The 27334-nt window shown below is 36.4% G+C and overlaps 1 protein-coding gene across 3 annotated transcripts in view; it reads left to right on the top strand.

Annotated features, from left to right (window-relative positions):
- The window catches only part of MCU (mitochondrial calcium uniporter), a 205443-nt gene that overhangs the window by 175090 nt on the left and 3019 nt on the right, over positions 1 to 27334 (top strand). For all 3 annotated transcript variants that reach the window (XM_079899295.1, XM_079899294.1, XM_079899296.1), the window contains 5 exons: positions 4139 to 4309; positions 5917 to 6021; positions 14009 to 14169; positions 15667 to 15870; positions 26933 to 27049. In XM_079899295.1, coding sequence (XP_079755421.1) covers positions 4139 to 4309; positions 5917 to 6021; positions 14009 to 14169; positions 15667 to 15870; positions 26933 to 27049 — 758 coding nt within the window. The remainder of the gene's footprint in view (positions 1 to 4138; positions 4310 to 5916; positions 6022 to 14008; positions 14170 to 15666; positions 15871 to 26932; positions 27050 to 27334) is intronic.

Here is a 27334-nt window from a genome sequence, read left to right as displayed (position 1 = left end):
CAACACCAACCAATCAGAAGAAAGTCACAAACCCTGCAGCCCTCACACCAAACTTTGCCTATAAAAACTTCTCCCCCAAAACCATTGGGGAGTTTGGGATTTTTGAGCACAAGCCACCCATTCTCCTTGACTGGCCCTGCAATAAACCTTTCTCTGCTTCATACTCTGACGTTTCGGTTTGTTTGGCCTCACTGTGCATCAGGCACACGAATTTGTGTTCAGTAACAGTGTTCATAAAATGATATATTTTAGAGGAGATTTTACTAATTATTTTGAGCACCAACTAATTTTCCTACTCTGAGTTTTTAACAGTTGGCTAAATAACAAGCATTTGTATTATATGACTTTTTCTACACCTAATGCTCCAAAGCTTTTTTTTTTTTTAATATATTACTTCTTCAACCCCATGTGTCTGTTGTCCTTGCACTTCTCTCCTTACTCAGGAAAATTCCTTGTCTTTACTTTTTATTCCTAAATCAGTTGTCATATTCTGTCTCTCAGTATTTGTATGGGATGCCCCATAATTTCTAGGTTTCTTTGAACCACACTGCTATAGAACATACTTAGATTATTTCTTACTTATTGAAATGGAAATCAAAGCAAAAGATTTTTTTTAACCAACTAAAAAGTTACTTGATGCAATTTACACTTAAAAAGGGTATTTATCTCTAGAGAATAGTAGCTGACAGCTGTCATTAGCTTGTAAATTCCCATTGTGACTTCACTACAATCAACAGCAATTTTTTATATTGTTAAACTTGAGGAACTATGGTAATTGTTATTCTTTGGTTGCAAAACAAGAAATCTAACATTTGCATTACAATCTAGTGTGTGGGAAAGAAGGAGACCTGAGGATTTATTTCAAAAGCAGTATTGTAATAAAGGTTTGTCAGTTCTGAAATGTGCTATCCATGCAGAGTTTCTCAAAGCTTTCATATTTAATTCCTTTTAAAGGCTTCATAATCTTTAAAGGAAAAAGTTAAACTGAGTGATAAAGACCTTAATTTTATCTGTTGACTTTGTCTCAGTTATTTAAAAACAGTAACCCCTAAGCACTTTCCTGTGAAACTGATGTATTAGTGAAATCTTCCATACTTTATGTGTTTAAGATTCACAGATTCCTATCTTTTATTTAAATCCAACTCTGTCTACTTCTTGAAATCTGTGTGTGAATATTTTTGCATATATCAATAGAAAGAAGACTGGATTGGAGGGAAGAAAGCACCAGGTAGAGAAGTTAATCACCTAATTTTATGACCCCATCATCATTACTGCTTATAGAACTAATAGGAATATTTATGTTGCTGGCTCGGACCTTACGGAAACAATGGATTGCTAAGGATTCTTTTAAAAATGAGAAAGAAAATGAAAAAAATTTCAAGTTACTTTAGATATTGAAAACTTCAGGTGGTACATGCTATGTATTAAGTTTATATTACTATTTTTGGCCTCTTTTTCCTTAGGAAACTCAGACTCTCCTTTTGGAAGGAATAAACAGAGATTTCTGACTTTGCTTCTTTTTAGTTTTTATGTAAAAATTCAAATCATGTATCCACAAAGGATTAACTGCTGTGGGAATTGCTGTCCTGCTGTCAACAGCTAGAACACCAGACAGAATACATGAAAATACTGTTTCTAAACATTGGACAGTAGGCAAGACAGGACTTTGATCTCTGAGAAAAGAGAAACAAATGAAATTAACCTTACATTGCTTCAGCTTGTAGCCTGAGGGTTTGGTTAAATTCTAAACCACAAGGCCAGGCTATAACAACTTCCAAGGAAATAGCAACTACCAGAAGCTGTAAAATGAATAACTCTTAGTGCTCACTCAGGGCCAGAAATCATTTGACTTCCCAGCAGCTAGAGAGGAGAGACATCACTGAATACATGAACATTCAGCAGAGACTCCCAGAAGAACCATAACTTGGAAGTGGGGCCAAATTGGCCCTAGAATAAAGGATTCTCTAGATCTGTCTTAAAAGACCTGAGAGGATCAAGCTAATATGCAAGCAACTTAACTATACAACAAGATCCGGTATTCAGCAATGTAAAAGTCACAATGTCTAATCTCCCATCAAAAATTACTAGGCGGGCTTCCCTGGTGGCGCAGTGGTTGAGAGTCCACCTGCCAATGCAGGGGACACGGGTTCGTGCCCCGGTCTGGGAAGGTCCCACATGCCATGGAGCGGCTGGGCCCGTGAGCCATGGCTGCTGAGCCTGCGCGTCCGGAGCCTGTCCTCCGCAAAGGGAGAGGCCACAACAGTGAGAGGCCCGCGTACCGGAAAAAAAAAAAAAAAAAAAAAATTACTAGGCATGTGAAGAAGCTGCAGGGTGGGGGGTGGGGGTGCCAGAATCAGTCAATAGAACCAGATCTACAAATGACAGAAATGATGGAATTAACAGAGGATTTTAAAATAGTTATTATAAATGTGACCCTTATATTCAGAGAGAGAGAAGAAAACATAAGCATAATATGAAGAAAAATAGAAAATAGAACAATAAACAAAGGGAACTTCTAGAGGTGAAAAATATATCTGAAATGAAAACCAATATAAATGGAATTAATAGCAGATTAAACACTACAGAGGAAAAGATCAGTGACACTGACATACATAGCAATTAAAACTATCCAAAATGAATCTGAGAGGGAAAAACTAAAATAATATGAACAGAGTTTTAATGCCCTGTGTGACAGTACCACATGGTCTAATATAAGTGTAATTGGAATCCCATAAGGAGAGGGGTGGGAGACATAAAAACTATTTGAATAATGGCCAAAATTTTTCCAAGTTTGATGAGAACGATGAGCCCCCAGAGCTAAGAAATTTAACAATTCCCAAACAGAATAATCATAAAGAAAACCATACAAAGGAACATTATAATCAGATTGCTGAAAACCAATGATAAAGAGAAAATATTAAAAGCAGCCAGAGGGAAAAAGACATATCACATACAAAGGAACAAGGATAAGAATGTACATAAATTTATCATATACTGTGCAAACCAGAAGGGAATTTCTTTAGAGCACTAAAAGGAAATTTATTTTTTTTAATATTTATTTATTTATTTGGTTGCACCAGGTCTTAGTTGTGGCAGGTGGGCTCCTTAATTGCAGAACATGGGCTCCTTAGTTGTGGCATGTGAACTTTTAGTTGCAGCATGCATGTGGGATCTAGCTCCCTGACCAGGGATTGAACCCAGGCCCCCTGCATTGAGAGCACAAAGTCTTATCCACTGTGCCATCAGGGAAATCCCTAAATTATCATCTTTAAATGCTTGGTTGCTTGTGTAAAAAATTCTGGTTCAAAATTTATTTATTAAAAGATTCATTTGAAAATTTTTTTGAAAGAGTTATTCTGGCATTTGTTTTAGGGACTAAGGTTCTATAAATCAAGACAGTTAAGGAACAAGATAAGAAAATAAGGAACTCTGTGCCGTTCTGTTGTAGAAAATCCTTTCAGTTGTGTAGCTTATTATAATGGTTCCCTTAATAACGTTTTGTTAGTAAATCCCAAAAGTTGAGCTTTGGCCTCTTGCTAACCTCAGGAAAATGTTCAAGAGAACTTAAAAGGAATTGTTTTTTATTATATCATAATATGTCCAAGTTGTATAAGAGAATGCTTACTTATCAAGCACCTTGGATATAATATTATACGTACTACAGAAATATGAGTTGATTGTACTTGAGTAAGTCTCACTTATTAGTGTACTTTCACATGTCATTCCCCACAGATTCTTAAAAAAGCTCTGGCTCCCGAGAGCCACCTCCTACAGGGTATAGAATTTGGCCCAGCAATCTCTGGCTACTTAATAAAAATTTACTAAATGGATTCAGGGTTTGTATTCACCAATACCAAGAACTTTACCTTAAATTCCTGGGAAAGCCTCTCCTTGACCCACTTAAAAGATAATCCTTTGCATATTTTCTTTTTTCTGCAAAGTGTTGTGTGATAGATATGATCTTCCATAAGCCATTTCCTGGAATAACCTTCAACTAAAGCTAAAGGGCATATTCTTGAACCTTAGAAAACATTTTAAGCCACACTAATAATAATAAACCCCCATTTAAGAAGATTAATAATGTCACTTTAACTTATAATGAAATCTAATTATATGGTTATGGGTCTTTTTCATTCAGATGTGACAGTGGTGTATCAAAATGGGTTACCTGTGATATCTGTGAGGCTACCATCCCGGCGTGAACGCTGCCAGTTCACACTCAAACCTATCTCAGACTCTGTTGGTGTGTTTTTACGACAACTACAAGAAGAGGATCGGGGAATTGACAGAGTTGCAATCTATTCACCAGGTATAGTCACCTTCATTATTTTTTTTTTTAATTTTTATTGGAGCCTAGTTGCTTTACAATGTTGTGTTAGTTTCTGCTGTACGGCAAAGTGAATCAGTTATACATTTACATATATCCACTCTTTTTTAGGTTCTTTTCCCACATAGGCCATTAAATAGACATTTCACCAAGGAAGACATACAGATGGCCAAGAGGCACATGAAAATATGCTCGACATCACTAATCATTAGAGAAATGCAAGTCAAAACTACAATGAGGCATCACCTCACGCCAGTCAGAATGGCCATTATAAAAAAATCAAGAAACAATAAATGCTGGAGAGGGTGTGGAGAAAAGGGAACCCTCCCATGCTGTTGGTGGGAATATAAATTGATACAGCCACTATGGAGAACAGTATGGAGGTTCCTTAAAAAACTAAAAATAGAACTGCCATACCACCCAGCAATCCCACTACTGGGCATACACCTTCATTATTAATTCCCACCCACCCATCATTTCACTCCAAATTGTTTTTACACACACACACACACACACACACACACACATACACCACTGCAAAAGAATCCCATGCTCTTAACTTTAGGACACAATCTTTTGCTTAGCAAATGTCAAGAGAGACAGTGATTTCTCTCCCAATTTTCAGAATATGATTGCTCAGTTTTAGGAAGGGTATATACACAGGGATCTCATTCAAAAGCACCTCACATATAATGCCATGGGCAAAGATGAACCATCAATCACATTTATACTTTTGAGACCTTTTGTCATTACCTTAGGTGTAGAATAAACTTTTCTAGTAGTTGAGCCATCATCTCTGAAGATATGAAATATTACGCCTTCTTTTTAAATCTTCTTAGGTCTTTCACATAAATGTTTACAAAATGAAGACATATGGTTTGAAAACAATATAAAATAAGGCACTAAAAATTCCCATTTGACATGATATCCATTTCATTTATTTACTTTTTAAGCGCCTTACATTTTTCCCACTTTCACTTTGAAAAATTTTAAACCTGCAGAAAAACGTAAAAGCCTAGTACAGTAAGTACCTATTTACCCTTGGATTTACTCAGTTGTTGCTAATTTGCCACATTTCTGTAGTGTAAATATTTTAAATATTCTTAATTCTCAACTCATCTTGTAATGTAATTAATAGATCAGCTTGGTGTACTTTGCTAACCCTAGCATCTGCCCCTACTCGATTATTGGCAACTAATCAGTAACTATACTGCAAAGTACCATATATTAGAAAACATTGGGTGTTTTACTCAACCAACTTCCATCATAGACATCCATGCACCTCTCCCAGTGACCCTAGATTTCCAGCTGACACCTATACATCTATGTAATTATTTCACTTGTTCATAAAGTTCTTCCAGAAAAACACGTTGTTAAATCTTCACCAAAAAGATTGCCATGAAAACAAAAAGCCTCAGATAGTATAAGCTTTGTTTAGCATAGAATTTAGGGGTAAGGCAAAAAGTTAACTGAAATTTAAGAGAGAAGACATAATTTTAAAATCTATTTTGAGGATTGCTTTTTTCCTAACCATTCTTGAATAATTATGGACATATGACCTTAAAATTTTCACATTTAAATTTTCACAGATGGCGTTCGAGTTGCTGCCTCAACAGGAATAGACCTCCTCCTCCTTGACGACTTTAAACTGGTCATTAATGACTTAACGTATCATGTACGACCACCAAAGAGAGGTAACAAGTAACCTTGATAAGGTCAGAGAAATGTGAGAACGGCTTTTGGAAAGAACTTTTTTTCCCCTGGGTAAAGTTGAGAAACAGTATTCAAAGAGCAGTCAAAGTTTTACATATAGGTAGCACTTCGCTAGTACACTGACTAAAACATAGACACCAGAATGCTTTATTATCGGCTCTTGTCACTGTATCGCATAAATGAGTGTTCTACATAACTTAAACTCCTTCCTTCCATACAAGCTAAAAGTCATATTATTTTAATAACGTTACTGGGGGAATCTTTTTTTTTTTTTTTTTTGCCGTACGCGGGCCTCTCACTGTTGTGGCCTCTGCCGTTGCGGAGGACAGGCTCCGGACACGCAGGCTCAGCGGCCATGGCTCACGGGACCAACTGCTCCGCGGCATGCAGGATCCTCCCGGACCGGGGCACGAACCCGCATCCGCTGCATCGGCAGGCGGACTCTCAACCACTGTGCCACCAGGGAAGCCCACTGGGGGAATCTTTTTTAAAAATTATGGAATTCCCTGTCCTCTTAAACATTTGTAAGAGGAATTAACCCCCTTTTTTGATGGCTCAAGGTTAGCAGTTTGAAAGTCAACTATTGTACAATAATAGTCCTTGGGAACTTCGGATGAGAATATGCTTTTATGCGAAAAAATGGGATATTTGCCTCCAGTGCCAGAAAACTCAGTAATCAAATATTTTCATGAACTACTTTTAAAAACCAAAGTTAATGCAAAAAATCTGTGATAAACAAAATATCAAAAATTTAAATAAAGACAAAGTTAGTTTTACTGATTTTTCTTTTCACCCCACACTCCAATATGGCTTTGCACAGTACTGATGCTATTAAATAGCCCTCTAAAATAACATTTTGAAGTGTGTCTCTTTTGGTCATCTTTCTCTCTTTGCTCTTGATGTTCATTGTCACTCACTGCTGTCGTTAATTCCCCTTCCACCACCACCACCCCCTCCATCAGCTTCCTAGGACATTTGTTATTTTCCATTCTGCTTTTGAGAGTTGTGTCTAATGTAGAAAAAGTTCTAAGTAAAAGCCTAAGTATTGAATGCCTCCAAAATCTGGTCCACATCTACCTTTAAAGTTTTTCTCTTTTCCTCTTAAAAGATTCCTACTTTTCCTCCACCCTCTAGTTCCTTTGCTCTTTCCTTTACCATGTCAGTGTTTTCTCACCTTTCCTCTAAGATGCCTTTTTCTTTTATTCCTAACCTCCTATTTCCTCAGGTCAAAATCATCAATGTCGGCTCTTCCATGATCCCATTCTTTCTTTTTCTTACTCCCAGCCAACCAGAAGTGATTATTCTCTTCTCTGAATTCTTCATTCCTTTTCTTTTCAAATGATCAGAGGGAAGGCACTGTGATTTTTGTATATCCCATTGACTTAGGTAGTCATCCTATATTGAGCGAGTTAAATGAGTTAAAGAATCCTTTAAATAGTAAGACATTACTGAATCAGATTTTATTAAGTTGGAATAATTGAACATGTAGACCAAGGATTGTTAGCTATATATTAGCTATACTAATATGTTTTTCTTCTTTATTCCCTGATTCTTGGACTAGATGTTCTCTTTAAAATAACAGAAGTACAGGCCTTATTTTACTCAGTTTTTTTTTTTGTTCTTTAAATTTGCTCTTTATTTTTTTCTGGCTTTATTGACATATAATTGACATATAACACTGTGTAGTTTAAAGTATACAGTGTGATGATTTGATACACTTATATGTTGAGAAATGATTACCACAACAGGATTAGTTAATACCTCCATCATCTCACATAATTACCATTTCTTTTTGAGGAGAACACTTGAGATCTACATTCTTACCCACTTTCAAGTATACATTACAGTTTTGTTAACTATAGTCACCATGCTGTACATTAGATTCCCAGAACTTATTCATCTTATAATTGGAAAACTGGTACCCTTTGACCAACATAGAACTACTGTATGATCCAGCAATTCCACTTTGGTGTATGTATCCAAAGGAAATGAAATCAGAATCTCAAAGAGATATCTACACTCCCATGTTCATTGCAGCATTATTCACAATAGCCAAGCTATGGAAACAACCTAAGTGTCCATCTACAGATGAATGGATAAAGAAGATGTAGTGTGTATGTGTGTGTGTGTGTGTGTGTGTGTGTGTGTATGTGTGTATCTAAAATATTATTCAGCCATGAGAGAGAAGGAAACCCTGCCATTTGCAACAACATGGATAGACCTTATGTGTGTATGTGAATTTCCTAGGGAGTTCATTCTATTTTGATTTTCTACTGCATTAGTAAAATATTAAAAGTTGACTAATATATTCTTATATAAAGTATAACAGTCAGGAAAGTAAAGATTTATGTTGTCAAAAACTAGAGGTATTTTAATCAATGAATAATTCTAACCATCTTGTCTAATACTGTGTTTTTAAAAGGGAAATGAAAGTTTTAATTTTTTAAATAAGGCTATTCTCAAGTTGAATAGGGAAAGTAAAGGTAGAAACTGAAAAGGGGAGAAATTATATTTGATTCTCTGGTAATCAGTTTGGCAGCCTTACAACTCTTTGTTTTATCTGTATCTCAGAACTGTGGGATATCTGTCCACCTTCCCTAGAAGTCAATTAGAATGTGAAGTTTGCAAGGGTCAGAAGTCTATAATTCATGGGATAATTGTAATTTGAAGTATGAAATTTGGTAAGCTCAATAGTAGCATTAGTATAAAACTTTAAAAGACCATTTTAATATTTAAATTTAGACGTCAAATCTCTCAGCTCTGTTATTATTAGTCAATGAGCAATTATGTCATTATATACTTTTTTCACAGAAGCTGAAATAATTTTAAGTTCATAAACTAGTTCATAAAATAGTTTTAAGTTCATAAACACTTTTCCCTCCATTTTTAAAACATAGTAAAAAAAATCTTTTTTTCTTTTGAAATAAACGTAAGATAGGTTTTAATTTTGTTTCCATCATATTATCTTCCTCCAAGTCACCACTGTTTGTCAGCTGCGGTGAGTAAGAGAACAGTTGAATTTCTGTATTTGAGAGGGATGCCGATCATACAGATGAGTAAACTCTTCCCCACATTATAACTGTTTTTAGTGAAAAAGCTAAATGGAGAAAAGAAGTTGAAGGCACTAGGTTTTGGGTATTAGATAATGAGAAGAACACTAGAATTTTATATATACATGAAGCAGATGGAACAAATATACTTTATCTAATAAAAGTTAAAATAGTTAATGGAGGAAAACTTTTCCAGAATAGTTTTAAGTTTTGACACAGTTTTTTTCTACTCATTCCTTACGCCCCTTTAATTTTCTCTTTTCTCTCCTATTTTTCTTTTCCTTGTGCATGGATAGCACTTTAGAACTAAAAATGCTCTATGAATGTTGTGCACCAGTAAACCTTAACTTCACATACTTCACCAGGCACTGAGGATAGAGGGCTTATTCATATAGGATCTAATATAGCCATGTTTGATATTTATGTGGGATTGGCAGTCATAGGTATTACGAATACCTAAGTCCTGACAACCCTTGTACCTAATGCCAAAATTGGAGGGAAGAGGCAGGAAAAAACTGAAATGGCACAAGGGGGCAGGTCATAGCAGCAAGGCTAGTTGCAAGTTCCATTGCATTCTTTTGGTTACCAAAGCTGTATATGGCTGGGTTCCCCTGTGACCACTGGTCGTTGAAAGTTTTTGTGCTAAGGAAACTCATCTTGATTGGCAACACTAAGCCTTTTCCCCCATTTATCCATCCAGAGGATATTGGAGACCTTGCTTCTCTCCTAATAATGTAAGTAATTGAGAGAAAATGTTGAACAGACAAACCAAATACCAACTATAATGAATACCTTATCAGAGACTCAGATAGCCAGAATCCTTCCCAAACCATTATAGTAGCTGAAAAGACTTTTTAATCCCCATTATTTGTGCACATCTTCCTGTCTTTGTGTACCTTAATTATCCTGGCACTGATGGCATGTGAAGAAACATTAATAAACATCTTAATTGCATTTTTAGGGAAGCATACACGGATCATCCAGAAGTGTTTTTGTTAAGCCATTAGCAGATTTACCTTCTCTCTTCCTATAATTTCATCTCCAAATAGGTGGGCAGATTTTTGAGGGTCAAGGGTTTGAGGTTGTTGTTTTCCTCCACCATGACAATACCTTGGAAGCATATTCTTCCTGTCAAGAAAATCTAACAAAATAAAGCTAAGTCTCTTGAGTTTACCAGGGCTTTACTGATCAGAAAGATAACAACTCTCTGTTCAGCCAGGTCTAGAAGTGGACATCTGTGAGATTGATCTCCTATGAATTATCATTTTATAGTCTTTTCATTGCTGTTTGAATGTATGTTGTAGCACATTAAATTTTATTTGTTTTGAATGATAATGCATTCACAGTGTTCAACTCCCAAAGTCAAAGAACATATGGGAAAAGATTTTCTCATCCCTGTTTCACAGCCACCCTTTTCTCCTCTTACCAGCAAGCATTGTTCTTAGTTTCTTGTTTCCTATCAGAGAGTCAGTGTATTCATAAGCAAATGTGAATGCATAATCTTTTTTCCCTTTTTATGCAAATAATAGCATATCATACATATACTGTTCATGTCGGTCAGGGTTCAATTGGGGAAGCAGAAGCATGTGAATAAAATGGAATAAAAGATTATAGGAATGAGACTTTGTACAGTTGTAGATGAAGGTAAAGAAGTAAGAGTCTGTAAAGGGGAGCTTGGAAGATCAGAGAAAAGTTACTAAGTTTGAAGTGATGGCACATGTGGACAAATCAGAGCTTGCCAGGGAACCTGGAAATTCAAGTGCGTCCAACTACTAGGATAAGAAAAATTAACAAAGGAGGGCTGGTAGAGAGATCCCTAGGACAGTGTTATCAAATAGAACTTTCTGTGACAATGAAAATGTTCCATTTCTTCACTGTCCAATATGGTAGCCATCAGTCACATGTGCCTATTGAGCACTTGAAATGTGGCTAGTATGGCTGAGAAACTGAATTTTAAATTCTATTTCATTTTAATTAATTTAAATAGCCACACACAGCAAACAGTTCCTGTTTTGGACAGCACAGCTTTAGAAAGCTGCATCTGGCTGTGGGTGTGGATTTGCTGTTAATCATCAGAGGTGGCAGTTGAGAAAAAAGAGTGGATGCAGAGCCAGGGAGAGCAGGCACACACTGGCATCTCCAGGCACCTCTGCATCTGTCTCTCACTACTAACGACAACCTTCAGAGCATGATGGCTTCTGCTTCACTTCTGCCTTCTAAAACCTCACTTGAATCTCTGTTTTGGCTAACTCTAATTCAGAACCATACAGGGAATTTGGGATATATGGGGAAACATAATTCCAGTTTAACTAGATGTCAAGGTATGAAACCACCAAACTGCTTTTCTTACCTAACAGTGTATTCTGAAGATCTTAAAATACCAGAACATAAAGAATTCCTTATTCTTTTTCACAGCTGCTATGTGTTACATTGTATGAATGTATATTATCATTCACTTAGCTGCTTATTTTATAATTTATCATAGTGAAAAAAATCAAAAGAGAAATAGTTTTACAAACTTGGAGTGAGAAATATGTTTCTACCTATAACATAAAACACAGAAGAAGCCATGAGAGAAGAGACTGATATAAAAAATAAATTTTCTACACAGGAGAACCTGTAATATGAATATTAATTTTAAAAGAATAAGTCTTCGATGAATGACATTCTAATAGAAGCTCTTTTATAAAACAAATACCAAGCCTGAGTTCAGATTTTATAGATTTTCAGGTTATGATTGTCTATACATATTTGATCATTAACGTGTGTGTGCTTCATTAGGAAAAGGAAGAGGAGAGGGTCTGTTTAGTTTGTTTGCTTGCTTCCTTCTTTCCTCCCTTCCCCCCTCCTTTTCTCCCTCCTTGGATTTCTAAGCAAATACAGTGTAATTATGGTATTGAAAGTGGAAATGGAAAAAGAAAGGACATGGAATAGAAAAGTCATTGGACTACCAGTCAGAAGATCTTTTCCCACTCCCTGCTAGCCATGCAGCTTTGTGAATATCATTATTAGACCTCATTAAGGAGAGAAACCACCTCATATTTGATTTTTTCCCCTCTCTAGTGAATAGATCAGTACCTAATACAAAAATGTTTGTTCATCTTATCTCTCTAGGACTCAAAATTCCTCATTTATAAATTGTGGATTATATGCTGCCATGAGGATAAATATGGGATAATATATGCGAGAGAATTTTGTTTACCATAGATAATTTATACCTACCTAAAAAATTATCTTTTTGAAAGAGGATTGAGGACTTCCCTGGTGGCGCAGTGGTCAAGAATCTGCCTGCCAATGCAGGGGACACGGGTTTGAGCCCTGGTCCGGGAAGATCCCACATGCTGCGGAGCAACTAAGCCTGTGCACCACAACTACTGAGCCTGCGCTCTCGAGCCCGTGAGCCACAACTACTGAAGCCTGCGCGCCTAGAGCCTGTGCTCCACAACAAGAGAAGCCACTGCAGTGAGAAGCCCATGCACCACAACAAAGAGTAGCTCCCGCTCACTGCAACCAGAGAAAGCCCACGTGCAGCAACAAAGACCCAACGCAGCAAAAAATAAAATAAATAATAAAAAAAGAAAGAAAGAGGACTGAGCTTGCAGGAGAAATATTAATATTGATAAAGTAAAAGCCTCATAACTCAGTTCCAGGCCTGGGGGGTCAGGAGGCATGGACTCTACCACTTCACTATGACATTCTAGCGTGCAGTTTTCTCTTTTTGTAACTTTGGAAAGTGTAGAACCATATGTGAATGTGAGCTGCAACTTTAGTGCAAAGCAGACTCTGTTGACATAGACGACTTCTAGAACTCAAAGTGTTCTTGCTTTTATCTGTTCCCATTAATGCAGCACACATTTATTGAAGCATGCAAGATACTATGCTAGGTGCTATATCCCATTTTACTATATCAGCTCTTCTCTAATCCAATTTGCTACCCTTATTTGAATTTTTTTATTGATTGAATTTCTGTGATAACTGTACTAAAGGACATCCTTGAAGAATATTTGAAATACACACATGACTAATTCTGACTGTGGCTTATTTTGACTTAGAAAAAGGCTGACCTTCTGCTGTAGCTAACAAAATGTCACATTTAAGGCTAATAAGATTCTAAAACAAAAGCTTTACTTCTGTTGCTTTTTAAAAAGTTATTTGACAGCTGAGATCAGCTGACTTTTTATTAAATTTTCAAAACATAATTTTTAGATTTCTAGAAGCACATGCTACTCACAGAAGAGGATATTGAATCAAAGAATTATTTAATCTTTTACCTTTTTAGTTATTCTCATAACTTCATGCCGTTTCAAGCTTGATATTGAGACCCATACAGCTATTCTATGTCTTTGCCCAACGGGAATAAATAAAAATTGATATGCTAGGGGGAAGGTATATAGGGGCTAAGATTATTAGGATAATGGTATTTTTATTTATACCCTTGTATTTGCAAATTTGAAATACTGTATATTTTTTCCTTAAGTGTTAGTTACTAAAGGGAAAAAATGACCACTTAAAATGGCAAGACCACAGATAAATTTTAGATCTGAATTTTAATAAGCATGATAATCAGATTAATTCTAAGCCTCTCTACTAGTTTTTGACATATTACTTTAAATTTTTTGTCTTTATCTAATGAAGATTATTATTACTCGTAGCCTCATTTGTAGCACTTATACTTCCAAGAATATAATGGTGGATGTTGGCTTCAAAATTTTCAAGTTGCCCAAATATGAACTTACTTTGTAGGATTTATAGACTCTTCCTTTTTAAAAAGGAACTATCCCTTTCCTTCAGTTTAACATTGAAGGTGGGACCCCTATAGTGGATGAATCTGCCTTGTTCTTATCACTAATAGCCCTAAGAATAGCAACTCTTCATTTAAGACATATTTTTTTTTTTAAATGTAATCTTTTTCTTTCAGACCTCTTAAGCTATGAAAACGCAGCAACACTGAACGATGTAAAGACACTGGTCCAGCAGTTATACACTACTTTGTGCATCGAGCAGCACCAGTTAAACAAGGAAAGGGAGCTTATCGAAAGATTAGAAGATCTCAAAGAACAACTGGCGCCCCTGGAAAAGGTGCAGATTCAAATTTCACACTTTTCTCTTCACCAGTATTTTTTCCAGAGCATATATGTTTGCTTTTTTCCCCTCCGAGTGCATTGTGTCAATCAAACTAGTCCACTAGTTTTGGGAACTGAATCATAAAAAGCTTCTGATTAAAGCTAAGAAAGGACTTAAAAAGGAATAGTTTGGAGCCTTGATAATGGACATAGAGCTTTGAGATCTAAATATACTGCCCTTAACCAGACTTACTACTTTTACAACAAAGATTGGAATAATTGCTGATCAAGAAGGGTTCTAAGTGAGGTGGATAATCATTTTAGCCAACTTAAGAATTAATATTATATGGAATATTATGCAACTGTTAAAAACAATCATGTAGATCTAATATTCTATAGAAAACACTTCATGATATTTTATGAAAATTACAAAATGTGTATATTAGTTCATACTATGATCCAGTTTTTAAGTGTATTATGCATATAGCCATACACACAACACACACACACACACACACACATACACATATATACAAAGAAAAAAATCGGAACATATTCCCAAATGCTAATAGAATAGTAGGATTATGAATGATTTTTCTTCTTTATACTTTCCTAGTAAGTGTTTTACAATGAACGTGTGTCATCCTTTTTTTTTTAAATAAAAATACAAGTATTTCCATTTTAAGAAACCAGACTATATTAGAGATTAAGGAAGGGAACAAATACTCTTAATACTGTGCTTTTTCTGATTTCTTTAAAAGTAAGGAACACGTATCTCAAGGTTGTTTTCATTAAATTTAAGACCATTAGAAATGTTGGATAAATTAAATTTGAGGAACTGTTGTGAAGGGGGATGAAATTTAAATCTTGTATTTTCAAAATGTAAAGCATTTTTTAATGTACCAATTATAGCAAAATAATTATCATCCCTTATTGAATATTTACTATGTGCTAGGAATTATCCTAAGTATTTTACTTGTATTCTCTTATTTAATCCTCAGAACAACTCATTAATGAAGTTATGGTAATGTGCAGATCAGGGCCTAAATTCAGCCATTCTGAATCCAGAGTCCATGCTCTGACCCACTGTGCTGTTTTGCCCCTAGTAGACCTTTTGAGTAAAAAACTAATGATAGAGTAAATCTTGTACGCTACAGTGAGAGAACATTGGCATGTTTTTATTTCTCTCTTTCAAAGAAAGCAATCTTGTGGTTGGATAAAGACCCGCTGAAACTAACTTATTCACTCCCATAATTTCACCATATTTTCAGCTACTTCTAGGATGAAACATAAAATACAAGTGTATCAAAAATGTTATGCCTATAAAATAGTACTCAGTAAAAACTACAGATATTATTTAGGAAGACAAACTATATTTCCTAGAATTGAGACTAACTTATATCTTGATTACAAGCCCTGTTTCTTTAGTGAACATTGAACAGTTTAAATAAGAGTTTAAAATTGGTTCTATGTCAAAATGCTTTACAGTTGACCAGTCACGTGTGCCCTGTAGGTACGAATTGAGATTAGCAGAAAAGCTGAGAAGAGGACCACTTTGGTGCTATGGGGTGGACTTGCCTACATGGCCACACAGTTTGGCATTTTGGCCCGGCTTACCTGGTGGGAATATTCCTGGGACATCATGGAGCCAGTTACCTACTTCATCACTTATGGAAGTGCCATGGCAATGTATGCATATTTTGTAATGACACGCCAGGTAAGAATTCCTCTTCAAGTAACTTTCCATGAGATAGTACAATGTTGGTTGTCAAAGTAGTTCTCTTTTCTCTCATCTTCTTTCTAAGGCCAGTTCCCTTGAAGTAATCATTTATCCTTTATACATACTCACTCATACAAACACACATATGTGCACATGCATGTGCATGCCAGTTATGTATCAGGCACTGGTCTGGGTGCTAGAGATAGATAGATATGACATGGCTTTGGCCCCCATGGAGCAAACAGACTATTAAGAGAGCCATATAAACCATTAAATTCATAAAACTATTATAGTAAGATATAGAATAAGAAGGCAAAGGAGAAGAGTGGTCAGCTGTAGGATAACTTGCTCAGTTGGCTTGTCTTTTTATGTACTGTGTAATTAATTTAGCAGTCAGATGGTGTAGTCCCAAGCTTTTGGTTTTTTTTACTGTTGTTGTTTTGTTTTTTAATTTTATTTATTTATTTATCTGTTTGTGCCCAGTCTTAGTTGCGGAATGCATGTGGGATCTAGTTCCCTGACCAGGGATCGAACCCGGGCCCCCTGCATTGGGAACGCGTAGCCTTATCCACTGCACCACCAGGGAAGTCCCAAGCTTTTGGGTTTTATTGAATGTTTGGAATGGAGAATTGGTGATAACTAATCAAATAGTTAATCTAAATTCTGGGCTACTTCTAAATATATTAGGAGTATAGGTGTGTGTTGTTGTTTTTACTTCGTGGAAGAAAGGTGAAAATTAGATATCTAATCACTATTCTATTCTTTATCATCCAAGGCTCATATTTTAAATATCAGTGTCTAGAACTAATTTTTATTGTTAGTGCTGTATTTTTAGTAGCTTGGAAATCCATAATGGTCACTTTAGGAAGTATGAAGGATTTATTATCACTTATTTATTACTGCCATGTGTGATACAACCACAGATCCAGGCTCCCTTGAATAAAAAGTATTTGAGGGCTTCCCTGGTAGCACAGTGGTTGAGAGTCCGCCTGCCGATGCAGGGGACACAGGTTCGTGCCCTGGTCCAGGAAGATCCCACATGCTGCGGAGCGGCTGGGCCTGTGAGCCATGGCCGCTGACCCTGCGCGTCCGGAGCCTGTGCTCCACAACGGGAGAGGCCACAACAGTAAGAGGATCGCGTACCGCAAAAAAAAAAAAAAAAAGTATCTGAAATAGCTGAGAGATATGAGAAACCTTTCTATTTTCTTAGGTATCAGAAGAAAGCTGAGAGTTGCTTCTCTTATATTTTTATATGGCCGCTATTGAACATAGGCATTTTGTTTCTGTTGTCATTAGACCAATGGTCATAGGCCTATTTTTGTGCAGGAAAATGAAAGCCCAAGGGTGTTATTTAACCTTTCCGGGCCTCCCAAATATGTCTAGTGGAGAAGAGACAGTAAACTGTTCGTGTCCTGCTATTGTTTGCCCAGTGTCTCTAGCACCTAATCCCTTGTCTGGCTCATGTTCGTCACTCTACCTGAACAGAGCTGACAGCCAAATCAATCTTATCTAACCACACCTCTGGACATGGCTTGCATATGTGTATATGTCTGTCTGTGTTTCTTTCCCTCTTCCTCTGCCCTGTCACTGTCCCTCATGTACCCCTTTAATGGATTCTTTTATCGACTGAAATCCAGACTCCTTAGCCCAATATTCATAACTGGTTGCTGTCCTTTCCAAATGTCTCTCAGCTCCTCTGTGTATTTACTAGGTATTTTAAACACATCAAATTACAGTTGACCCTTGAACAATGGGGGTTAGGGGCGTCAACCCTCTGTGAAGTAAAAAATTCCATGTATAACTTAAAGTCAGCCCTCCATATCATGGTTCCTCTGTATCCATAGTTTTTCCATATCCATGATTCCACATCTGGGGATTCACCCAACTGCAGATCGTGTAGTGCTGTAGTATTTACTATTGAAAAAAATCCGCATATAAGTGGACCTCTGCAGTTCAAACCCATGTTGTTCAAGGGGCAACTGTGTAGTCTGTATTTCCCCCAAAATGCCCTGAGTTTTTCACCACTTCCTTCCTTACTTCATATCATTCTATTAACTGGGAAGGTTTTCCCTGTAGATCGCTACCTGTCATATTTCAAGGTTTACTTAAATGCTTATTTTTCATGAACCTTTGACTACTTCCCTGCAGCCAACTTTGATCTATCCCTCTTCTGAATACCTATAGCACATTGTGCCTCTCATTTCACTTATCCTATGCCATCTTGTATTATAATTATTCATGTTCAATGTCTTTTCCCCTCTACTAGACTATGATATCTTTTGAGGCAAGGCGTTCGGGTGATTTTTTCAATTTTTATTTCCTTACCATGGCTAATACAGTGCCTATCTGTCCTACTGTTTAAATGCTGTCCTACTTCTGTGATTCCTCAACGTTTTTGCTGCCCCCAAGTGACAAGTTGTAAAATAGCAGTAGTAAACAATTTAGTCTTTTGTGAATAGGAAAACACTGACCAAATAAAATGTAAATAGTTTCTCATGTTAAATATTCTTCCCCATATCAGTATCCATAATTAACACCCATGAAACAAAATGCCTGTTCAACAGCATTTAAACTGTTCAATGAGCATTTATTAGCAACCTAAATATATTCCAAAAGTATATTAAGTTCCAAAGAATTTTCAAAAGATAAGTTCCTTGACATCATAAAATCAAGTGAAATATTGAATTTTACTGACTAATATTTCAGTGAGACCTGAGTACCATTTTCTATCATGTGAAAAAGGAGCCTGACAATAAGAATTGCCATTCAGCAAAGTTACTTCAGCAGGCATGTGAACCACCATTCAGCCCCCTAGCCCAGGAGTTTGCTACAAAGGGGAGGTCACCCTCAAGGGTGTGAAAATTGGTTCTGGGGGAGTAAAACATCTTAGATATTACAACAGATAAACAGATACACAGTATATTTGTGGTGTTGAAACTTCTTTGAGGGACTTCCCTGGTGGTCCAGTGGGTAAGACTACACGCTCCCAATGCAGGAGGCCCGTGTTCGATCCCTGGTGGGGGAACTAGATCCTACATGCATGCTGCAATTAAAAAGCCCGCATGCCACAACAAAGATCCCACGTGCTGCAGCTAAGACCTGGCACAGCCTAAATAAATAAATAAATATTTAAATATTGTTTTAAAAAATTTCTTTGGGGAGGAGGGGCAATTAAGGAAAATATATCTAAAAAGGCAACTTAAGGGAACAATGATGAATAAAGGTTAAGAAACACTGACCTAGCCTTTAATACCCTTTGTCATCTCAATTCCAACATCCAGCATTTATATTCTACTCCAGCAAACTACTTCAGTGGCCATTCAGGACCTACTTAGAATAAAAATTAGCATGCCTAATAATTTAGTATGCCTAAACCTTTAGGCTCCTGACGTCTCTCAACTTTTTTCCTTCCTTCCTCGTGTGTTGCTTCCTTTTCTGTCGAAATTAGACCAAATTGTCATTCTGTTCAATCTCTGCTCCATTGTCTTTCCACCATATATACTTTATAAACTCCTAATCTTGGATAAATTTAGCCATTTATCCTATATCCAGGCTACTGAACATTGCTAGAGAAAAATCATGTAATAGTGTGGATTGGACCACTGCTTGTGTTTCTAATTAGATTTTCTTCCCCCATAACCCTCTCATTAGTTATTCTAAGACTTCACATCAGGCTCCTCATCCCACATTTAACTTTGCCTCCTACCTCTCCTGGAAAATTGAGCTTAACAGATACAAGCTTGCAAATTCCTAAACCCTGTGAGTTTAATAGTATCCATACCTACTTTCACACTATTTCCTTAAATTCAAGTAAGAGGTGGCATTTTCCTGCTCAGGGCTAGCTCTTCCACCTGTTCTTAATCCCATTACCCCCTTTCAGAATCTTATGCCAGTATATTTTTTGTGTTCCCTATGTTATCAAACTCTCCCTCTCTGACTCTCTTTCCTTCATAACCAAGCTCTATGTGTATCTCTTCTCACTTATTATCAAATTACCAAATTTCTAGAAGAGAGTCTAGCATGTAGTCGCTTAGTAAATGCTTGTTGCCCAAAAGAGGAAGCATAGAATATATCTGAATAAATTGAATTGGTGTGTACATTTACATCCTCAGCAAAGATAGGTAAGTGGCCTAGTAATAGCAACTTAGATGAAACCTAGAGGGCTTTCCCTCAAGTTTTTAATCCAACAGTTATCCCTTAGGTCAGTATTACTTGATTCAGACCACGATTCTATCCATTTTTAAAAAGCTTCCACAGTCCCTTCAACCACTATTTGTTCATTATCTGTCATCATCAATAATTAAATATTTACTTCTGTTTCTAGTTACGGCATCCTAGGTAATCAGAACAATGCTCCCACTAGGAAATGTTAAAATAGTTAGACAAAACATAAAATACATCTGCCTGTAGACTCTAGAGAGCTAACAAGATAGCAAAAATTACCAGGCAAGAACCAGAAGAAGAGAAGTCCCAGGAAGGTGAAGCTGGTGTTTAGATGTGCTTTTTCCTCTGGGGATTTGTATTGATTAAAGAGGGTAAGGCTGAGAGGCCAAGAAGCTGAGCTATACTTGATAACCTAGAAAGACCAAAGCCATAGAGATTCATGTCCAGGGATTGCTAAAGTAGGTTGAAACATTTTTGCTTTGGTTTGGAATTTTAAAGGCCACTACTGTAGAACGGAAGAACCTGTTGTAGCCTCTCTCAGAGACTGTAGCTCATCTTTCGATCATCCCAATCTTGTAAATTGGATTGAGGTAGTCCTAGAATGCTGGTGATCCCAGAGTGCTGATATCGCTGGTTCCAGGCCAAAGAAAACATTAATCATCCCTGGGAGGAGATAACATTATCCTAAACCTTACATTATTTCTACAAATAATTTTGCAAATACAAAGTTAGTCATACAATAAAAAATAAGCAGATACACAGGAAAACACCTACAGAAACAGTAGACATTTGAAACAGACACAGATAGGAGATCTAGTTACTGGATTTATCAGACATAGCCTTTAAAATAATTATACTTGCTAGATTCACGGAGATAAAAGGTAAGGTTGAGAGTATTGGCAGATAACTTGATTTTTTAAAAAACAAATGAAAATTTTAGAAATAAAATTTAATAGATGGATTTAACTGCAGATTAGACAGAAGAGAGATAGAGTGACCTGGAAATAAATCAGAAGAAACCATTCAAAATAAAGTATGGAAAGACAAAAAGAAGTAAAATATAGGAGAGGGTGAGAGATACAGAGGATAGAGTGAAAAGGCCTAATATATTTTTAATTTTATTAGCATCTCAGAAGGAGAGGAGGGAGAGAATGGGAAGAAACAATATTTGCAGAGATGGTGGCTGAGAATTTTCCAAAATGATGAAAGACATTAATTTATAGATTTAAGAATTCCATCAAATACAACCAATATAAAGGAAAAGAAATCCACATCTAGACACATCAATAGTAAAACTGCAAAAGACAAAGACAAAGAAGAAATCTTAAAAGTAGCCAAAGAAGAACAAGAAAGGCTTGCCTTCAAAGGAGTCACTGTTAGATAGCTGACTTCTCAACAGCAGAAATGAAAGCCAGAAGGTAATGGAATGGTACCTTCGATGTGTTGAAAGAAAATAACTGTCAACTTAGAACTCTATACTCAGCAAAAATATCCTTCCAAAATAAAGGTGAAATAAAGATGCTTCCAGACAAACGAATAGAGAACTTGTCACCAGTAGATCTGTACAAAAGGAAATACTAGAGAGTGTTCTTTGTGCAGAAAGAAGATTATCACAAGTGGAAAGTAAAAAAAAAGCAGGAAGGAATGAAGAGCAATGAAAATGGTAAATCTGTGAGTGAATCTAAATGAATATTAAATGTATAAAATAATTATAATAAACTCTTACGGAATTTAAAATACAGAAAAAACTAAAACATATGACAATAGCATATACGTCTGGAGCAGGTAAGTGAACTTGAAATGTTCTAATGTTCCTTCATTGTCTGGGAAGAGGGTAAAAGTACCACTTCCATTCAACTTTGAATGAGAAGTCCTAGCCAGTACAGAAGGCAAGAAAAAGATACAGAGGATGAAAATATTGGAAAGAAAAACAACTGGCATGATTCATAGATTTTGTACATAGAAAAATTTTAAAAGCGTATATAGATAATTAGTTAGAATTCATAAGTGAGTTTTATAAGTTTACTAGATACAAGGTCAATATATATAAATGAATTGCATATCTATATGCCAGCCAAAAATAGTTAGAAAATGAAACTTTTTAAGAGATGCAACTCAAAATGACTTTTAAAAATAAATCATGCAAGAGATAGCTTCAAGAAGGCAGAGGAGTAAGTCATAGAGATCACCTTCTCAGATGATGATACAAACAGATGGAGAGATATACAATGTTCTTGGATTAGAAGAATCAACATTGTGAAAATGACTCTACTACCCAAAGCAATCTACGGATTCAGTGCAATCCCTATCCAACTACCAATGGCATTTTTCACAGAACTAGAACAAAATTTGTATGGAAACACAAAAGACCCCGAATAGCCAAAGCAATCTTGAGAAAGAAAAACAGAGCTGGAGGAATCAGCCTCCCTGACTTCAGACTACACAAAGCTACAGTAATCAAGACAGTATGGTACTGGCACAAAAACAGAAATATAGATCAGTGGAACAGGATAGAGAGCCCAGAGATAAACCCACACACATATGGTCACCTTATATTTGATAAAGGAGGGGAAAATATACAATGGAGAGAAGATTGCCTCTTCAATAAGTGGTGCTGGGAAAACTGGACAGCTACATGTAAAAGAATGAAATTAGAACACTTCTTAACACCATACACAAAAATAAACTCAAAATGGATTAAAGACCTAAATGTAAGGCCAGTATAAAACTATACTATAAAACTCTTAGAGGAAAACATAGGCACAACACTCTATGACATACATCACAGCAAGATCCTTTTTGACCCACCTCCTAGAGAAATGGAAATAAAAACAAAAATAAACAAATGGGACCTAATGAAACTTAAAGGCTTTTGCACAGCAAAGGAAACCATAAACAAGCCCAAAAGACAACCCTCAGAATGGGAGAAAATATTTGCAAACGCAGCAACTGACAAAGGATTAATCTCCAAAATTTACAAGCAGCTCATGCAGCTCAATATCAAAAAAACAAACAACTCAATCCAAAAATGGGCAGTTGACCTAAATAGACATTTCTGCAAAGAAGATATACAGATTGCCAACAAACACATGGATGGATGCTCAACATTGCTAATCCTTAGAGAAATGCAAACCAAAACTACAATGAGGTATCACCTCACACCAGTCAGAATGGCCATCATCAAAAAATCTACAAACAATAAATGCTGGTGGGAATGTGAATTGATACAGCCACTATGGAGAACAGTATGGAGGTTCCTTAAAGAACTACAAATAGAACTACCATATGACCCAGCAATCCCACTACTGGGCATATACCCTGAGAAAACCACAATTCAAAAAGAGTCATGTACCACAATGTTCATTGCAGCTCTAATTACAATATCCAGGACATGGAAGCACCCTAACTGTCCATCAACAGATGAATGGATAAAGAAGATGTGGCCCATATATACAATGGAATATTAGTCAGCCATAAAAAGAAACGAAATTGAGTTATTTGTAATGAGGTGGATGGACCTAGAGACTGTCGTACAGAGTGAAGTAAGTCAGAAAGAGAAAAATGCCGTATGATAACACATATGTATTGAATCTAAAAAAAAATGGTTCTGAAGAACTTAGTGGCAGGACAGGAATAAAGACGCTCACCTAGAGAATGGACTTTAGGACATGGGGAAGGGGAAGCTGGGATGAAGTGAGAGAGTGGCATGGACATATGTACACTACCAAATGTAAAATAGCTAGTGGGAAGCAGCCACATAGCACAGGGAGATCAGCTCAGTGCTTTGTGTCCACCGAGAGGGGAGGAATAGGGAGGGTGGGAAGGAGACGTAAGAGGGAAGACATATGGGGATATATGTTTACGTATAGCTGATTCACTTTGTTATAAAGCAGAAACTAACACACCATTGTAAAGCAATTATACTCCAATAAAGATGTTAAAAAATAAATAAGTAACCAAATAAATCATGCAAAATACGTACAAGACCTCTATGTAGAGAAACATAAAATTATAGGAGAGTTAATAAATATAATGATAGAGCATGTTCATGGACTAGAAAAGTAAATAGTGCAAAAATGTTGGTTTTATCCACATTGATCTATTAGATTCAGTGCAGTCCCAGTCAGAATCCCAACAGATTTGGAGTTGGGGGAAGATATTTTAATAAACTGATTCTAAAATGTATATTGAAATACAGAGGACTAAGAAAAGTAATAAACACTTGAAGAAAAACTAGGTAAGAGGATTTACTCTCAGATATGAAGACTGCAGCTTTAGTTACAATACTGCAGTGATTAAGACAGTGACACAGGGATGGACAAATAGTCCAGTGGAATAGAAGAGAGAAGTAGAAATAGACCTAGTATAAATGAACTTTTGATTTTAGAAAAATGGCACTGCAGGGAAAGAGTTTTTTGATAAATGGTGCTAGGACAATTGAATATCCATATAGAAAAAAGAAATGACCCCATCCTTACACTATAAACAAAAATTAATTCCAGACAGATTGTTGATCTAAATATAAAAGGTAACACGATGAAGCTCCTGGAAGATAATATAGAATATCTTAATTACTGTGGAATAGGGAATGATTTTTTACACAGAATGAAAAATGCCAACCATAAAGAATAGGAATGATAAATTAGGCTATATTAACATTAAGGACATCTATTTATTAAAGAGCACCATGAAGAGGGAGAGTGGGCTGGGAGGAGATGTTTCCAGTATGTATATCCAACAAAGGATCCATATCCATAATATAGTAACAAATCCTACAAATCAGTAAGAAAAAGACACACAATCCAGTAGGAAAAAAATGGCAAGAGGTTTGTACAGGCACTTCTAAACGAGGATATGCAAATGGCCAATAATATAAAAGAGGATATGAAAAGGCCTCAGCCTCATGAGTGATCAGGAAAATGCTATATCTCTTCAAGAGAAATAAAAACGTGTCCACACAAAAATTTGTACACAAATGTTCATAGCAAGATTATTCATAATAGCCAGAAAGTGGAAAAAACCCAAATGTCTATCACTTGACAAATAGATAAATAAAATGTAGCACAGTGGTCCCCAACCTTTTTGGCACCAGGGACCGGTTTTGTGGAAGATGATTTTTCCCTGGGGGAGGGGATGGCAGGGGATGGTTCAGGCGGTAATGCGAGGGATGGGGAGCGGCAGATGAAGCTTTGCTGGCTCGCCCACTGCTCACCTCCTGCTGTGCGGCCCAGTTCCTAACAGGCCGCGGACCGCTACCGGTCTGCAGCCGGGAGGTTGGGGACCCCTGATGTAGCATATTCCATTTAATGGAATATTATTTGTCAATAAAAAGAAATAATGCACTGATACATGCTACAAATAGATGAGCCTTGAAAGAAGCCAGACACAAAAGGCTTTTTTATGATTCCACTTGTGAAATATCCAGAAAAGGCAAATCTATAGAGACAGAAAGGCTACTAGTTAACTTAGAACTGGAAGTATGGAGGGAAATAGGAAGTGATGTTAAAGGGTATGGGGTTTCTTTGGGGGATGATGAAAATATTCTAAAAATTATTGTAGTAATGGTTGTACAATTCTGACTATGCTAAAAAGCATTGACTATTATACTTTAAATGGGTAAATTGTATGGTATCTCAAGTAAAGTTGTTTTTAAAATGTAGTAATATAAATTAGGAGTTTGGGATTAACATATACAAACTATATAAAATAGATAACCAACAAGGACCTATAGTATAGCACAGGGAACTATACTCAATATTTTGTAATAACCTGTAAGGGAACAGAACCTGAGGTAGTATTTCTGCCTAACTCGTTTTTTAACTGACAATACCAGGTATTGGCAAGTAGGTGAAGTGATGGCAACTCATGTCCTGCTTATGGGAGTATAACTGGTACAACCATTTTGATATCACTCCTTAAATTTGAACACAAGCATACGCTATGGTCCAGAATTTCCATTCATAGGTTTATACCGAACAGAAGATAAGTCCAGAGATGATCTTGACAGCATTATTTACAACAGCTAAAACCTAGAAACAACCCAAAAATCTATCAGTAGTACAACAGATAAATAAATTGTGATGTAGCCACACAATAGAATATAACATATCAATGGAAATGAACAGACTACAGCTACACGAAAAAGATGAATATCACAAACATGATATTGAGTGAAAGTAGCCATACACAATGCATACTATCTGACTCCATTTTTATAAATTTCAAAAAACAGGTAAAACTCAGCTGTAGAGCTCAGGGGAGTGTATGCTTAAGTAAGAAAGCTGTAAAGAGAGCAGGAAAACAGTTACCATAAAAGTCAAGATAGTGATTACTTTGGTGGGGAAGGAGGGGTTAGTAATTGGAAAGGGGCAGGAAGGGGGCTTGTGAGTTACTGGTGGTATTCTATTTTCTCTGTCTGGTGATGATTAACATTTATTACGTGATGATGATTCTTTATGATGTACATTTTGTGTGTGTGTACTCTTCTGTGTGTGTTGTGCAATAAAAAATGTTTAAGAGGGCTTCCCTGGTGGCGCAGTGGTTGAGAGTCCGCCTGCCGATGCAGGGGACACGGGTTCGTGCCCCGGTCCAGGAAAATCCCACATGCCGCGGAGTGGCTGGACCCGTGAGCCATGGCCGCTGAGCTTGCGCATCCGGAGCCTGTGCTCCGCAACGGGAGAGGCCACAACAGTGAGAGGCCTGCGTACCGCAAAAACAAAAACAAAAAACAAAACAAAACAAAAAAATGTTTAAGAAATAAATATTTAATACAGCACATGTCAGTAGTATATCTTTATATATGCTCATGTATATTGAATCTAATCAACAGTAAATGCTTATTTTGTGAAGATAGTGTGCTAAGGAGTATAATTTAATTTCTTCTTTATTTTTGTAGGAATATGTTTATCCAGAAGCCAGAGACAGACAATACTTATTATTTTTCCATAAAGGAGCCAAAAAGTCACGTTTTGACCTAGAGAAATACAATCAACTCAAAGATGCAATTGCTCAGGTAAGTTTTACAAAAATTAAAGTAAATCCCAGCCTCATCTTGTATGGCATTATCGTCATCATCATCGTCTACAGTCAAGTACTTAGATGGGTAAACTCTGAAAGAATGATCCAATCCTCTTCTTCCTATGTAAATTATTCCTCAGTTGATAAAAATGACTATTTTAGCATGGTCAACGCTCCAGAAAGTTTTATAACACAAGCAGATGAAAAGATAATGAGTCCTATCTATCCTTTTATCACTAGCATATTGAAATTTTTAAACCTATTTTTATATTTTTCATTT

The sequence above is a fragment of the Stenella coeruleoalba genome (assembly GCF_951394435.1).
Source record: "Stenella coeruleoalba genome assembly, chromosome: 16".
NCBI classification, from domain to species: domain Eukaryota; kingdom Metazoa; phylum Chordata; class Mammalia; order Artiodactyla; family Delphinidae; genus Stenella; species Stenella coeruleoalba.
The sequence above is the reverse complement of the archived record's forward strand: the minus strand, read 5'-3'. Positions and strand labels throughout refer to the sequence as shown.